The sequence below is a fragment of the Thermobia domestica genome, chromosome 17 (genome assembly GCF_964235325.1).
Source record: "Thermobia domestica chromosome 17, izTheDome1.hap1.1, whole genome shotgun sequence".
NCBI lineage: Eukaryota > Metazoa > Arthropoda > Insecta > Zygentoma > Lepismatidae > Thermobia > Thermobia domestica.
Window position 1 is genome coordinate 69,016,455 of NC_137470.1, and position 16,191 is coordinate 69,032,645.

Consider the following 16,191-nt stretch of genomic DNA (forward strand, 5'->3'; position numbering starts at 1 on the left):
ATTCATTTCTCATCATCAGCGTCTACTTTAGCCTAACCGGCATAACCGTAGGACGTGAAACTAAAAGATTTCATTTCATTTCATTTTCGTATTAAGGTTCTAATCCTTGATTTTTCTCACTTTTATATTTACCATAATCTATTAATTTTTAATTACTAGCTTCGTTTATTCAATATCGACATGATACTTTCAGGATATATTAGTGGTGGGCTAAGGTTTATTTTAAGATAGTTGCATCTGTCTCTTAAGTATTTCCAGCCATAGAACTATTTATTTCCAGACTTTTTTTGGTAAAAATTTCCTTTTTTCCCTTCTAAAATTTGCCTCTTATTTCCTTCTCTTCTATTGGCTACATTGGAACGAACATACCAGATTCTGGAAGCCTCATCCTTGACTTACACAACGCACTATAAAAAGTTTCACTTGGATAATTGGGGACACTACAATTCCGGTCTTACAGTATACCATATTATATAATTTTAAGGATAATAGTGACTTTCTAGGAAAAATGATATACTTTTTAAAATTACATGCTTAATTTGAGAGATATCATCATGATACTAGCTGAATATATTATTGGTGGGCCAAAGATTACTTTAAAATTGTTTGCTTCTGAGTGGTAGCAATTTTGCCAGCTACAGAAAATGTTAATTGTAATTGTTTGTAAAAAATTTGGGAAGTTTATCCTTTCCCCCCTATTATTTCAGTGTCCTTGGCTATATTCAAACCAACGTACAACTGTCTGGAATCATTCTTGGCCTACAAAACGCACCATAGAGGAGCACGATTGGATAATTAGGGAAGACGGTGAACCACCATGTATGCTGATTTTTGCTTCTGACGCGTAAGAAGTGCCAAAATTTGATGTGTATTATGAGAGAGTTTTTTTCTTTCTCTCTTTGTATGGCAGCCAGCGACTTCAGGTTTTTACTGTACCTTGCCAACATACCAGAAAATTCTTTTTAGGTGACTTGAACCCCTGCGGCTTCGGTGTTCCCAGCTAGAAAAAATCATGAAATTCGGCTAGGGATTTTTTTTTTAATTTCACTCCTACATTTTTTCAATAATCCCTCCCGTTAGCAACACTGCAATCTAACTTACACCAAAAAATAGCCATGTCCCTCTTCTAAAATACAAGATGTAAACGATATCAATCGGGATAACAGTGTTTGGGCAATAAATCATTAACTGAAAGTCTACCAAAAACCCCAAAATCGATTTTGTCCCGAAAGGGTTAATGAGATATGCGCGCCAAAGATTTCGGGCTCTAATTTAACGTGAGCCCCCCCCTCCCCAAAGTTTCTGGGCTGGTCCAGAGAATGAATGGCCTACATAGTACTGTCTACGGGCTGGATAGGCTACCAAATTTCAGCTTTCGTTCTCCCATAGTTAATGTGATATAGGCGCCGAAAATTTGGGGGCTAACTTCACCAGAGCCTCCCAACTTTCTGGGCTAGTCGAGATAAAGATCGATGGGCTAACAAATTTCATCTTTTGGGCCAATATAGTTAATAAGGTGTGAAAATCAAAGTTTTGGGGCGTTAACTTAACGTGACCCCTTAACTTTTTGGGCAAGTTGAGATAATGAGTGTACCAGGTACTAAACTTCATGGGCCTTCCAACCCATTATTATTTAGCATTTGGGGCACTCAAGGAACACAGAGGTCTCCAAATGTGAAAATGAAAATGCAATCTTTAAGTTTTATGTCCGACTGTCATCCTGGGTAGACTAAAGGAGACGCAGACGATGAGAATAAATGGAATGGTGAAATGAAAGAGTTGTGGGAAAGGGAAACTCCGAGAAAACCTTCACACACGGTGTTTGTTCACCACAAACCCCACTTTGCGCAAGTTGGTATAGAACCAGGGCCCCGCAGCATGTGTGAACCCTCTGCCACTAAGCCACTGCGGCCCGGAAGTCCTCGAGACGAGACACATAGGCGTATACCTAACGTGTAATTTGTTCGTAGCGGGAATTTCTGTTATGGTATAGTTAATTACATACAATGAAAAACCGAAAATGTGATGTGGACAATCGCGACCGAAAATGTAATGTGGACAATCTCGAACAAGCAATAAACAATCTGCGTGATTTGTTTTAGATTTCGGAAAATAGGTTCTGCCAGATTTACGCTTATCGACTGTAATCGTTTATTTATTTATTTATTTATTTGGGAGGGAAGCAAAGTATAATACATTTCAGTCATTACACATGCAAAGAGATGTTTTATGGTAATTGTTTTTTGCTGAAATATAACTTCGGTATCTTTTATACGTGTTTAGGAGCTGAGATTATTATCTAATAATTATAAGGAAGATACAAGTTTTTTTTTTTTTTTTTTTTACGAAGATACAAGTTTTTCACCTTCGTACAACAATTCATGTTTAATAGGCGTATAGAAGGGGCTCATGCCCAAAACATTGGGACTCCATTTCTGGGGCCCCATGTTGGGGGCCCGGTTCCTGACCACCACTGTGCTGAGGGGAATCGGATCTTTCCAACGTCACCATCTGTATGCAACAACTCCATGCTGAAACGAGAAATAGAGTGGACTCAAGCCCAACATTTCGGAACCACATTTTCTGGAGCTTCGAGGCCAGGGCCCAATTTCTGACATTACCGCTTTCGTTAATCGACCCCGACCTTTCAAACGCTAACACTATAGTACAACACCATGTTAAATAGGCAAATAAAAGAGACCTGAACCCAAACTTTTGGGATCTCATTTCTGGAGTTTCAGGTCCCGGAGCTTTCCAACACCACAATATGTATCCAATAACTCCATGCTTAAAAGAAAAATATAATGAAGCCAAGCTCAAAATTTCGGGACACCATTTTTGGACCTTTGAGACAAGGGCCCAATTTCTGACGTTAACACTGTGCTCAGACGACCCGAACATTTAAAAACTTCACCACCCACCCACATACAATTCCATGTTTAATAGGCGTATAGAAAGAACCCGCGCCCAAAACTTCGGGACCCCATTTTTCTGGAGCCTCATGGCTGGGGCCCGGTTTCTGATATCACCACTGTGCTCGGGAGACCCGGACTTTTCCAATGCCACCATCTGCATCCACTAACTCCATGTCTAACATGGCTTCCCCATTGTAGGAGGATTTTGACGAATTTTCTGCAGGTTCTTTACAACTATTTACAACGTTTCAAACTATTCATAAGAAATGAAATTTCAATACATTAGAAACTATGTTCTTTTAAAATGTTCAAAATGGATGACAGCATTGATTTCCAGTAATAGTTGTAAACTTTCGTAATTTTATTCTCTATTTGAATAGTAGTTTAATTTCGAATCTTTTACGGTTAAAAATATTTTTGTGAAATGTAACGGAATACATTGAAATGCTCCTACCCCCACGGGTACGTGTTCCAATTATAAATCGATTTGAGGTTCAGCGTACAAATGAGAAAGTCCCAAAGCGAAGTACAATATTGTAACGTTGTTGACATACATATGAATAACTGGTGATTAGGTCGTTAAGCTGTACATAAAATCATATAAATTTTCATTCATATTACGCAGACAAGTACACACAGAACAGCATATGAATCTTTATCTGACTTTTGTTTCTCTAACTTTCTGATAGCCTTTAGAAATAATATCTTTACAATCGAAATATTCGTTAAACATTATTATTATTCTTATCCTTCAATATTCATTATACATCATATTCTTCATTACTTTAAATTCTTCATATTACATAACTATTTTACATTATATTCCGTCGAAGCTGTTTCAAAGTTAGTATTACACTTCTGACATAGTCATCATTACAAATCATAATTGATTCTCAATCCATACGCCTCCTGTAACTTGTCCATCCTACCTGCAGTGTGGATCCTACGCAGTTTCGATCCTACGCAGTTTCGACGCTACGCAGTTTCGACCGTACGCAGTTTCGATCGTACGCAGTTTCGACGCTACGCAGTTTCGACCGTACGCAGTTTCAATCCTACGCAGTTTCGACGCTACGCAGTTTCGACCGTACGCAGTTTCGATCCTACGCAGTTTAGGTCGTGTGGAGTCCATGAATATAACCCTAATTTATAGCTGCACAGGTTAAACAAATTAAAGAGAGAGAAAAAAATATATATATTTTTTGAGCGCATGATTAAAACTTAAATTATTTCAGGGCAACTGCGTAGGATCGAAACTGCGTACGGTCGAAACTGCGTAGCGTCGAAACTGCGTAGCGTCGAAACTGCGTAGCGTCGAAACTGCGTACGATCGAAACTGCGTAGGATCGAAACAGGTTTTGTGCTGAATTTTTCGATCGTACGCAGTTTCGATGCTACGCAGTGTCGATCCTACGCCGCATTCCCGTAAAAACTCACTTGTCTTTTTGACTCTTATATCAAGGGATCCCATTTCTTATTACGAAACCGAAAAGAAGCCTCTCTCTCAGTTTTATATATAAAAAAGCGAATCCTAGAGTGAGGCCTCTTGTTATATACTGAAAAGCCAGGAGAGCCGCATTTACCCTTTTAACAAAGTACATCGTATTTAAAAATAAAAATAAAATTAAATTTAAAAAACGACAGAAAGTTTCCTCCAAGCTACAACTATTGTATTGAAGCCCCCTTTCCCCATATACTGAGCATTCTGGCATCTGGGTGCTTTGAAACTGGAAGCAGTGTTTCTAAGAAAAGGAGTTTTTCTTTAAAGCTGAAATAATAAGTGAATAATTAAGAATACGTCGGATACATAAATTATTTACAAACATATAGTACTTATAATGATATTAATACTAATAATAATATAACATGCTTAAGCTTACTACTAGATCTGGTTTTACTAACTTTAATCTAACATATATAATGTAGGTTATCAGGGGTGTAGCAGCTGGTTTATCTAGGAGAGGCCCGTCGCACAGTAGAGGAATTGCACAATCTAGCTGTACAAAATTCCAAAATCAAGTTTCTTGGAATCGCACCTATTGTACCCGTAGTGAGTCATAAAGAAATCACAGATGACAAAAACAACAGTAGAAAAAATATGACGTTCTGCAGAGAAATGATTTTGCACGTATAAAAGACGTGTTGTGATACAGCAGCAGGTATTACTAATGGTGGTCAGATTTAGAGGGAGCTAGAGCTCCTCCGTGGCTAAGCGGTTAGCGTACGCGCATTTGGCGCGGGAGACCCGGGTTCGATTCCCGGCGGGAGCTCATGTGGTTCGGATTCCACGTTAATCAGTAGGTCCACGTCTCATATAGCCTCGCTGCTGAAAAGGGACGTTAAACTCAAAATCAACACAACTCAGATTTAGAGGGTCAAAATTAACCCATCGTGCTCAACGTTTGCTCGACTGTTAGAATCAAGAATTGCTGCATTTGCTGCAGGGGTGTACTATGATTAAAATACAAATTGACTGAAAAATTAAATGCGTTTATCACAAGTAGCACGCGTACAACATCGGAAGATGCTGTTCGTACAAAAAGGTACCGGTATGTGATGTTGCATTTTAAAAGGAAAATAATAAAAGTATCCAATTATATATACCTGAAAATGTCTTTATGTGCAATAAATGAATGTTCCCGTATGCAGTAATAGTGACATTTGCTGCAGAAAACTGCAACCTGATTATGTGTTTAATCATTTCAGATACTATATTTATATCCCGGAGAGAGCTGTTTGATATTTGGCGTGAGGAAAGAACCCTAACTGCCAAAAATGCTGCAGTTGCAGCATATGTCTGGAGCAGACTGGGACTGGAGGAGAGAAACACAGATGAAAATGAGGACATTCAGCAGCAAGTAAAGCAGTTTAATAGCAAAGTGTATCAAAAATAACAGAAATTGAATCGTGTACTGAAGACATTTTTATCACAAGATAAAATTAAATATCTAAGTGGCTGGATAACAATGTCCAAAATTTTAATGCAAGTAGCAAAAATGTTGGTGTGTGAGGTCTGTGAAACAACACCGCACAATCTTGCTGCATCTCTTCTCTCAGAAAAACATAAACTACTTTGGGTGGAAAATGCTAATTCCTCTGTCGAGTGTGTTTACACTAACGAGGAAAGCTTTCTTTTCTTTGCTGATACGGACAGTTATTCAAATTCCTACGGTAGCCTTCCGAGTGCGCTGCAGGATGATGTCCCTGGTTCTGGATCATCTTGTTGCTGTTGAGGCACAAAGCTGACATTATTATCCAGCCACTTATCATCTCGTGATAAAAGTGCTGCTAACGAGTGTGCCATTTTTTATACACTTTGCTATGGAAATTGTTTACTTGCTGCTGAATGTGATCGTTTTCATCTGTGTTTGTCTTCTCCAGTCCCAGTTTGCTCCAGACATATGTTGCAACTGCAGCAGTTTTGGCAGTTAGGGTTCTTTCCTCACACCAAATATCAAACAGCTTTCTCAGGGATATAGATATCGTATCTAAAGTTATTAAATACATCATCAGGTTGCAGTTTGCTGCAGCTAATGTCACTATTATTGCATACAAGAACATTTATTTATTGCACATAAAGAAATTTTGAGGTGGATACAGGTGGATATCTTTATTGTTTTCCCTTAAAATGCAATGTCACATACCTTTTTTATACGAACAGCAACTTCTGATGTTATACGCGTGCTACTTGTGGTAAACGCATTTAATTCTCAGTCAATTTGTATTTCAATCATAGTACATCCCTGCAGCAAATGCGGCAGTTCTCGATTACTAACAGTCGAGTAAATGTTGAGCACGATAGATTAAGTTTGACCCTCTAAATCTGACCACCATTAGTAATACCTGCTGCTGTATCACAATCCGTCTTTTATACGTGCAAACCCATTTCCCTGCAGAACGTCATATTTTTTTCTACTGTTGTTTTTGTCATCTTTGATTTCTTTGTGACTCATTACGGGTACAATGTGTGCAATTCCAAGAAACTTGATTTTGGACTTTTGCACAGCTAGATTGTGCATTTCGTCCACTGAGCGTCATTTTTTAGAGGGCCACTTACAATGTACAAAACAAAAAAAGTGTTACATCTAGGGATTTTCGAGCTTGAAAAAAACTGGATATTTTTGGTTTCCATCCGGACAAAAAAAAAATTAGCTTTTTTATTGCTTTCTCTTTAAACATTATGTACAACAAATATTATGATGCGCACAGGAGGACTAGAGCAATCGATTGCAGTAGATGTGCTGGCCAGCTGTGCATTTATGCATTTGACATGGAAGAGATACCTTACTATTTTTTGAGTTGAGTTTAGTTGATTTTGGGTTTAACGTCCCGTTCAGCAGCGAGGCTATATGAGACGTGGACCTACTGATTAACGTCGAATCCGAACCACATGAACACCCGCCCGGAATCGAACCCGGGTCTCCCACGCCAAAGGGTTGTACGCTAACAGCTTAGCCACGGAGGAGCTCCATACTATTTTTTGATCGGTATATAATTTACCGTAAATTATTAATTAAATGTAAACTTTGCTAATTTTGAATGACTAAAGGGAGGTAATCTTATAATGATGTTTTAAAGGGTTCGAAGAAATAATTTGAGGGGCTGGCCCCGATGGGGCCCCTGTGACTACACCTCTGTAGGTTATATATGTGAATTCAACTTCACTATCATATTCTAATATTAACATATTAAAACCAGCAAGTGGCTTGAAAATGCACACTTACAAATTACCATTATTTCCTGTATTGTAGTTATTTTATCTACAACAAAATTTTCATATGCAAAACACAATATTACCGTTTAATTTCCAACATTGAATGTGAAAAAATGCATGGAAAATGATGCAGACCGAAAGGGAATTCGTAAACCTCTAGAGTTATTTTTTCGGACTAGGTTCCTTGAAGGTAGTTTGATTTTTTTTTTTTAACAGAAATGAACACTTCGCAACAAAAAATTGCGACAGCTGATGCCGTGCAGTTAGACCACCCAATATACACCTTCTTATCCCATGAGCGTGTCAGGTAAAGAGACCCTCTCTCTCCCATCCCTTGTTCTCTCCCATACTAAAATTAGCTAAGAACATGAGCGCAATTCTAATTTCAAACTACACATTTATTAGTTTCGATAAAATGAAATAACAAAACTGAGATGAAACAAGATTCATAAGTTGATGTAGGGAGAAACTGAAACAAACACAATGAAATATTGAAACTAATGATGTCTATTACACAGAGATTCAGAAATGATGCAGCGAAAGAGAGAGAGAGAGAGAGAGAAGAGGAGGGAATAACAAAAAGAAAAGGGAGAACAGATAAAAATGTGGAATTCAAACATAGTAAGAAAAGAACCTAACAGTATAAAGTTCCGTTTACAGAAATCGAACAGTAATATAGAAATAACGTTTGTTTTTACATATTTTTCAGAATTATTCGAATATATAGAGAATGCTTTAAACATTCATTATGTCACTTTCATAAAGGATACCGTACTCAGTTTCCAGTAGAACTGTAGATCTCCGAGACACATCTAGGATAATGTCTAAAGTTTCACACACATGCTTTGTTTCCGCGTGGTTCGATTGCAAATTCGGTAGTGTTCATTAGGCGTATGATCTAAAATACATTCTAATAATCCCAGTAGATAGCGTTGGTCATATCCTCCATTTCAGACTACTAATGAAAACTGAACAAAAAAAAAAGAAATAAACCAAAGGAAAAGGAAGAAAGAAAGAGAAAATTGAATGTGTGCTATTTTACTGCTAAATTTCTATCAGAAATACCCTATATTAAAAGTCCAAACTGTATCCTAATGAAAAGTTACAAATGTTCGATAGGAAAAGTTTATGTTCGTAATAGATGTATCATGTTTCAAATTTCAACGTGAATAAAACACATTGAATTATAGGTTGGAAACAAATTTTGTGACGGACTAGTATAAATAAAATTTTGTTTTCAAACAAACAAAGAGGTTACCATTTTCTTGTCTTTTCCGAAGATTTATGTTCCGAACATCCAGCATTGATTTCATCTCTTGCTGATGTAACGTAATTTGCACAGATGGAATGAATACACTAGAGCTCAAACGGATCATCGTGTCAGTCGGGTGATGTTGGTTAGGTTATAAACCACCACTGGGTCGAGGATTCAAAACCGTAGTGACCCGGTAATTCTACTCAGAATCGGTAACCCAGAGGATAAAAAAGAGAGTTTACTTATTCCCTTGCGTATAAACAGTATTTGCCAGAGACGACCAGGACTGGAGATGTTATCCCCAGAGCACGAAAAACACGACGTCGAAGTTCCCAGTTAATTAAATTCACCAGACATCACATATCGGGCTCTCGCTCTGTTTTAATTTCGGAACATGAAGTGCGTGTGGGTGTGAGGGAGAGAGGGGGAGAAGTGAAAGATGCAAAGACAGGGAGAACGAATATAAATCTGAAACATACTTATCATTGCAGTGTATAATGTAGAACGCACGCACTCTTTACTCGAGATATCGCCAGTGATTCCTTGTAAGTTCTACATCAGAAGAAAAATCTCTGACTGCAGCCATTATTTTATGCGAAAAATCATACTACTTGATGGGGAATCGAACCAAGATTTTCCAGTTCGAAGTCTAGGACGTTACCACTACACCACCGATTGCTTTACCCAAGCGTTATTTAACAAATAGTATAGTGTTTCTTTCTGGGAACGATAACACGAAAAGTGTATACTGCAAATCAATGATGTGTTTGGAATGTCCATGTAATGATAGCGCAGGGGTAACGTATTGGCCTTATGAATAATACAGGTACCTAACATAGGTTCAAATCCTGCTCACGCCACTGATCTGCACTATACACTTTTCGTATTATCGTTCTCAGAAAGAAACATTATACTATTAGTTAAATAACATTTGGGTAAAACAATCGGTGGTGTAGTGGTAGCGTACTAGACTTCCAAATGAAAAATCTTGGTTAGAATTCCCATCAGGTAGAATAATTTTTTCCCATAAAATAATGGCTGCAAACAGAGATTCATCTTCTGTTCGAGAAATTACAAGGCATCACTGGCAATATCTCGAGTATACAGTGTGTGCGTTCCACATTATACACTATAATGATATGTTTCATATTTTTATTCGCCCCCCCTCTCTCTCTTTCTTGAAGTTTTCCTATTCTGTCTTTGCATCTTTCACTTCTCCCCCTCTCTATCTCTCTCAGCACGCACTTCATGTGTATGTGCGTGTTCCAAAATTAAAACGGAGCAAGAAAATCTAATTAACTTTGAATTTCGACGTCGTGCTTTTCGTGCTCTGGGGATAACATATGCAGTTCTGTTCATCTCTGACAGAAATACTGTTTAAACGCAAGGGAATAAGTAAAATCTCTTTTTTATTCTCTGGGTTACCGAGTCTGAGTCGAATTACCGGGTCACTACGGTTTTGAATCCTCGACCCATTGGTGGTTTATAACCTAACCAACATCATCCGACTGACACGATGATCCGTTTGAGCTCTTAGCGTGTTCATTCCATCTATGCAAATTACGTTACATCAGCAAGAGATAAAATCAATGCTCGACGTTCGAAACAGATAAATCTTTGGAAAAAACTAGAAAATGGTAACTTCTTTGGTTATTTGAAGACAAAATTTTATCTATACTAGTTCGTCACAAAATTTGTTTCTGTCTTATAATTCAATGCGTTTTATTTACGTTGAAATTTGAAACATGATACATCTATTACGACCATAAACCTTTCCTATCGAACATTTGTAGCTTTTCATTACGATAGAGTTTGGACTTTTAATATAGGGTATTTCTGATAGAAATTTAGCAGTAAAATAGCACACATTCAATTTTCTCTTTCTTTCTTCCTTTTCCTTTGGTTTATTTCTTTTTTTGTTCAGTTTTCATTAGTAGTCTGAAATGGAGGATATGACCAACGCTATCTACTGGGATTATTAGAATGTATTTTAGATCATACGCCTAATGAACACTACCGAATTTGCAATCGAACCACGCGGAAACAAAGCATGTGTGTGAAACTTTAGACATTATCCTAGATGTGTCTCGGAGATCTACAGTTCTACTGGAAATTGAGTACGCTATCCTTTATGAAAGTGACATAATGAATGTTTAAAGCATCCTCTATATATTCGAATAGTTCTGAAAAATATGTAAAAACAAACGTTATTTCTATATTACTGTTGAATTTCTGTAATCGGAACTTTATATTGTTAGGTTCTTTTCTTACTATGTTTGAATTCCACACTTTTATCTGTTCTCCCTTTTCTTTTTCTTCTTCCCTCCTCTTCTCTCTCTCTCTCTCTCTCTTTCGCTGCATCATTTCTGAATCTCTGTGTAATAGACATCATTGGTTTCAATTTTTCATTGTGTTTGTTTCAGTTTCTCTCTACATCTACTTATGAATCTTGTTTCATCTCAGTTTTGTTATTTCATTATATCGAAATTAATAAATGTGTAGTTTGAAATTAGAATTGCGCTCATGTTCTTAGCTAATTTTAGTATGGGAGAGAAGAAAGGAGGAAAGAGAGGGGGGTCTCTTTACCTGACACGCTTATGGAATAAGATGGTGTATATAGGGTGGCCTAACTGCACGGACTTAGCTGTCGCAATTTTTTGATGCGGAGTGTACCAATGCGTTTGCTTTAACGGCAATGGTCGAAAACATTCATACATGCTCACTAGCTATACTTCAGTAATAAGTCAAGTTATGTTCGTTGATTCGCAGTTTAAGAATACCGTTAGTTTTAATTTTCTTAACTACTGAAATTTGTTTGATCTAAGGTGTTGAGGATACTAACACATATTCACTTATGTAGTACTACATAATCTTTATAATTTTGACTATACTTTTCTAAACCATATTTCTGCACTAAAGAAGCGATATATTGCATATTATTACGTACCTTGACATGACAGTGTCAACGAATCGCCAATTTTAACCTTTTCGTTTTTTAGTTCCTGTTTGAAAATCGGCGCAGGACCAGTTGGTTGAAAGCTGTAGAGAAATTGAAGTGGAATATATTACTGAGTTTACTTTCCTCTAGGTATTGAATTTTTTTAAAAAAAATCTGATTACATAAATATCAAAATTACAGCTCACATCAATGCGATTGTACGAAATATTTCAGGATATATGTAAGATAGAAGGTTATATTTGTTTTAGAACAAATACATGGTACGAATACCGTTGTAGCGGGGAATTTACCCCCGGTAATAATAGCCAAGGGAATAATTACCCCCTAGAATTCCCATTTATTGGAAATGTTTGAGCGGAAAATTATACCATATCAAAAGATACACTAAAGAAACACCCCGGCGACGGAGATAATAATACTCTAAAGAATTATGGCCCCCATCGAATCACTATTTTTTGAAACCCTTCAACGAAAAATCATACTGTAACTAAAGGAAAGTCAAGGAAATACTCTACGAAAGGGGTAATAATACCCGATAGTATTATTAGCTCCTCGCCGGGGAGTTTCTTTGATGTATCTTTCGATACAATGTGATTTTACGTTAAAGCATTTAAAATAAATGGTACTTGAAGGGGGTAAAAAATCCCTAGAGTATTATTACCCCTTATCGCATGTTTCTTTGACGTATCTCTTGATACAGTATGATCCTATGTTCAAGAATTTCAAATAAACGATAATTCTAGGGTGAAAACTAACTAGAATATTTTTACACTCTTCTTAGGGTATTTCTTTGATGTACCTTCTGATACGGTAGGATTTTATGTTGAAACATATCAAATAAATGGAGATTTTTTTTGGGGGGGGGGTAATAATTCCCTAGAGTATTATTAGCCTCCCCGTCAAAGTGTTTTTTGATGTATCTTTTGATATGGCATGATTTTCTGTTAAAACATTTCAAATAAATGGGAACTCTGGGAGTAAAAAATTCCCTAGACTAGTATTATTCTTTTCATCGCAATGTTTCTTTGATGCATTTTTGATACAGTATGCTTCACATTTAAGCATTTCAAATAAATTTTAATTCGAAAACAGTAATAATTACCTAAAGTATTGTTACCTCCTCGTCGAGATGTTTCCTTGACGTATCTTTCGATGTATGATTTTATGCTGAAAAATCTCAAATAAATTTTAATTCGAGTGGGGTAATAATTCCCTAGGGTATTTTAAACTTTTGTCAGGGACTTTTCTTGATGTATCTTTATATACTGTATGATTTTACTTTCAACTATTTCAAAAGTATGTGAATTCGACGTTCATAAAGTCCCAAAGTGAGGGGCGTAACCTTCTAATGGCTGGGAGTGAAAATCTCCTCCCTAAAAATTGATGCATAAAGAAAAGTGTAACTGGTGTTCAGTTCTAGATGAAGCTGCCAAACGTATGGTGATGACAACTAAACATATTTCGTTAAATGTGCTTAGCTTAACTTAACCAGTATCTGAGCCAGGTTGATTGGTAAGCACTTTTCTGCCATACTGTTGGACAATATGCATCCAGTAACGCAGGCAATGTAACCTCTGGTACACTGCTCGCTGCAAACTTCACATCAGACATTTAACTAAATGTGTTCAGTTGCCATATTCATACATTTGGCAGGTTCGTCTGAAACTGAACAGCAGTGACATTTTTCTCTGTGTGTTCAAAACATGATGAATAAAGATATATGTTACACTTTTACTCCCTTACCTTAAGAAAAAGGGCATAATAATTCCGTAGGATATTATTTCTCTGCTCATCGAGATGTTTCTTCCATGTTTCTTTTGATAAAGTGACTTTTCGTTGGAACTTCCCAAATCAGCTGATATTTGAGAGGGATAATAATACACTAAGGTATTACTACCCTTCTCATTGGGGTGCTTCTTTGATGAATCTTCTGATATGGTAAAACTTCACTTTAAGGTACATTAAAATAAATGAATGAAAATAAAATATTTGAGCTTTACGTCCTACGGCTATGCCGGCTAGGCTAAAAGAGACGGTGGTGATGAGAAATGAATGAAATGGTGGAATGAAGAAAGTGGGATAAGGCGGGAGAACCCCGAAGAAACCCACGCACACTGTGTTTGTGCAACACAAAGTTTACTTGGCGCGAGCTAGGATGGAACCAGGGACACCATGCACCAGAGGTGAAAGCTCTACCACTGAACCACCGCGATCCCACCAAAATAAATGCACATAATACTGAATTAACTGATAGTTTGGGTTTGGCTACACTATATGTAGTTCTACAGATATGAGGCCTACAAGAAAATTTTTGATTGAGATATTTTGGAACTTAAAAAAAGAAAAAAACAGGGCCTTCAAACATTGGAACTGTTGCAGATGTAAACAAATAAATAAATAAACAAACAAAAATTAAAAATAAGGAAGCAGTACGAACAACTCCAAATTATTATTTTCTGGATCATCTGGATCTTATCAATATATTCGTTGCTCTACATCGTTTCCAGAGATAAATCAGCTAATGAAAAAATCGCAAATATTGATGCACAGACTGGTGGCGTGGTTCTGCAATCTAGCTCCATTGAAGGCAAGGTAGTGTGCTGGGAATAGATTATACTGTAAGGACTGTCCTTACAAAACAATCTGTGCACCCGCGAACTACACGGGATTCAGGTCCTGACCGCTGTTCCTGGCCCACCTTAATAGTTCTTCATGTCGTTCATAACCTCGGTGTTGCCCAACCCCCCAAATTAACAAAATAGCCTGAAATAGTGTGACGTCACATCTTTCTCGTTGCCATGGTGATCGCAGTTTTATTTTCTAAACAATATGGCCTAAGAACCTAAGTACAAAGCGAAAACAGTGACGTATTAACTTTTGGATTACAAACATTAGATTAAAAGAAACATATGTAAGCCTGTATGTAAAAAAAAAAAAAAAAAAAAAATCCAATGAATGAAACTACAAAAAGATAGGATCAGCAAGCAATTTGGTAAATAATGTGATAAAATATGACAAGCGTTGAAACCGAAATGTTTCCCCTGATATCGCAGATTTTGTGTATTTGTTGCTTATTATTGGATATTAAATTTAAATATTTCTGGGAAATCTTTATTTAGTACCATCAGTATCACACATTAGATTGCATATGTGTAGACCTACAGAATTAGTGTTTAAAACTTAACCGATCAGAAATTGGTTCAGATTGAAAATTCTCAGGACGCATATGGCTACAAGCTTAGTGCCCTTTTTTGTTTTGATTGTTTGTTTCTTTATTTTGTATCCAATGTAACTCATATTTTAAAGCGTGGATATAAGAAATCTGAATGCACCAACATAATTAACATTATTTTCAAACTGAACAGTGATTTTTCCTTGTATATAAATAGTATATTTGTTCTATTTTCATTGTGCCGACAGCTCGTCAGTCTGTATCTTTGCTTTTACAAACCGGAGTGTTTACGCTGCGTATAATTGCTTTTGTTCATTATGCATTACATGGTAATGGCGCTGCCATTTCTTATGGAATTCCAATCTTATCACTTTACGCAGAGATGTGGTCCTTGTAGAAAAAGGTTCCTTAGAAGTTACTTCATGAATTACTGGATTTCACTCGTACATTTTCTAAATAGTGGCCCCATATTTTTAATCTGTTCCTTTTTTCACTAACTTTATTTTGTCTTCAAAATACTTTTCAATTGTCTAATTAACTGTCTGTCATTATTAACAGCAGACTTAACAGTATGCCTTTGGATTCATGCATTTGTTTAGAAAAAACATGGCAATCCCCATGGTAACGAGAAGAAAATGACGACATTAATATTTCAGTCTATATCCCCTTCACATTTAATTTTACACCTCTTCGTATCACAATACGTGAGATAATTGGTTAAAAAAAAGGCCTAAAAACTCACACTGCATTCACACAAACTTTAAATTTAAATGTACAATATGTCAATGAAGTCTAGGTACATAAGAAATTCTAATAATTTGTTTTTGTTTTTCCAGATTGAATCAGGGCTCTGTATAAAAAAGAACGAGTGAGTTGGTACTCTTAAGTTGATTGATTTTTTGAGTTTTACGTCCCGTTCAGCAGCGAGGCTATATGAGACGTGGACCTACTGATTAACGTGGAATCCGAACCACATGAGCTCCCGCCGGGAATCGAACCCGGGTCTCCCGCGCCAAAGACGCGTACGCTAACCGAGTACTCTTAAGTGGACGAGAAGAATGGTCATATCGCAAAATTGCAGAAAAATTTAACCTTCGACTCCCTCATCGTCAATCTATTTGTTTTACTGTCGTCGGGAAATTAATCATCAAATTTAAAGAAACAGACAGTGTGTTG

At 36.8% G+C, this 16,191-nt stretch overlaps 1 protein-coding gene across 4 annotated transcripts in view; it reads right to left on the minus strand.

The window, feature by feature from the left end:
* The window catches only part of LOC145674687 (uncharacterized), a 1,315,729-nt gene that overhangs the window by 960,426 nt on the left and 339,112 nt on the right, over positions 1 to 16,191 (minus strand). For all 4 annotated transcript variants that reach the window (XM_081744920.1, XM_081744917.1, XM_081744916.1 and 1 more), the window contains one exon: positions 11,832 to 11,923. In XM_081744920.1, the coding sequence (XP_081601046.1) occupies positions 11,832 to 11,923 (92 nt within the window). The remainder of the gene's footprint in view (positions 1 to 11,831; positions 11,924 to 16,191) is intronic.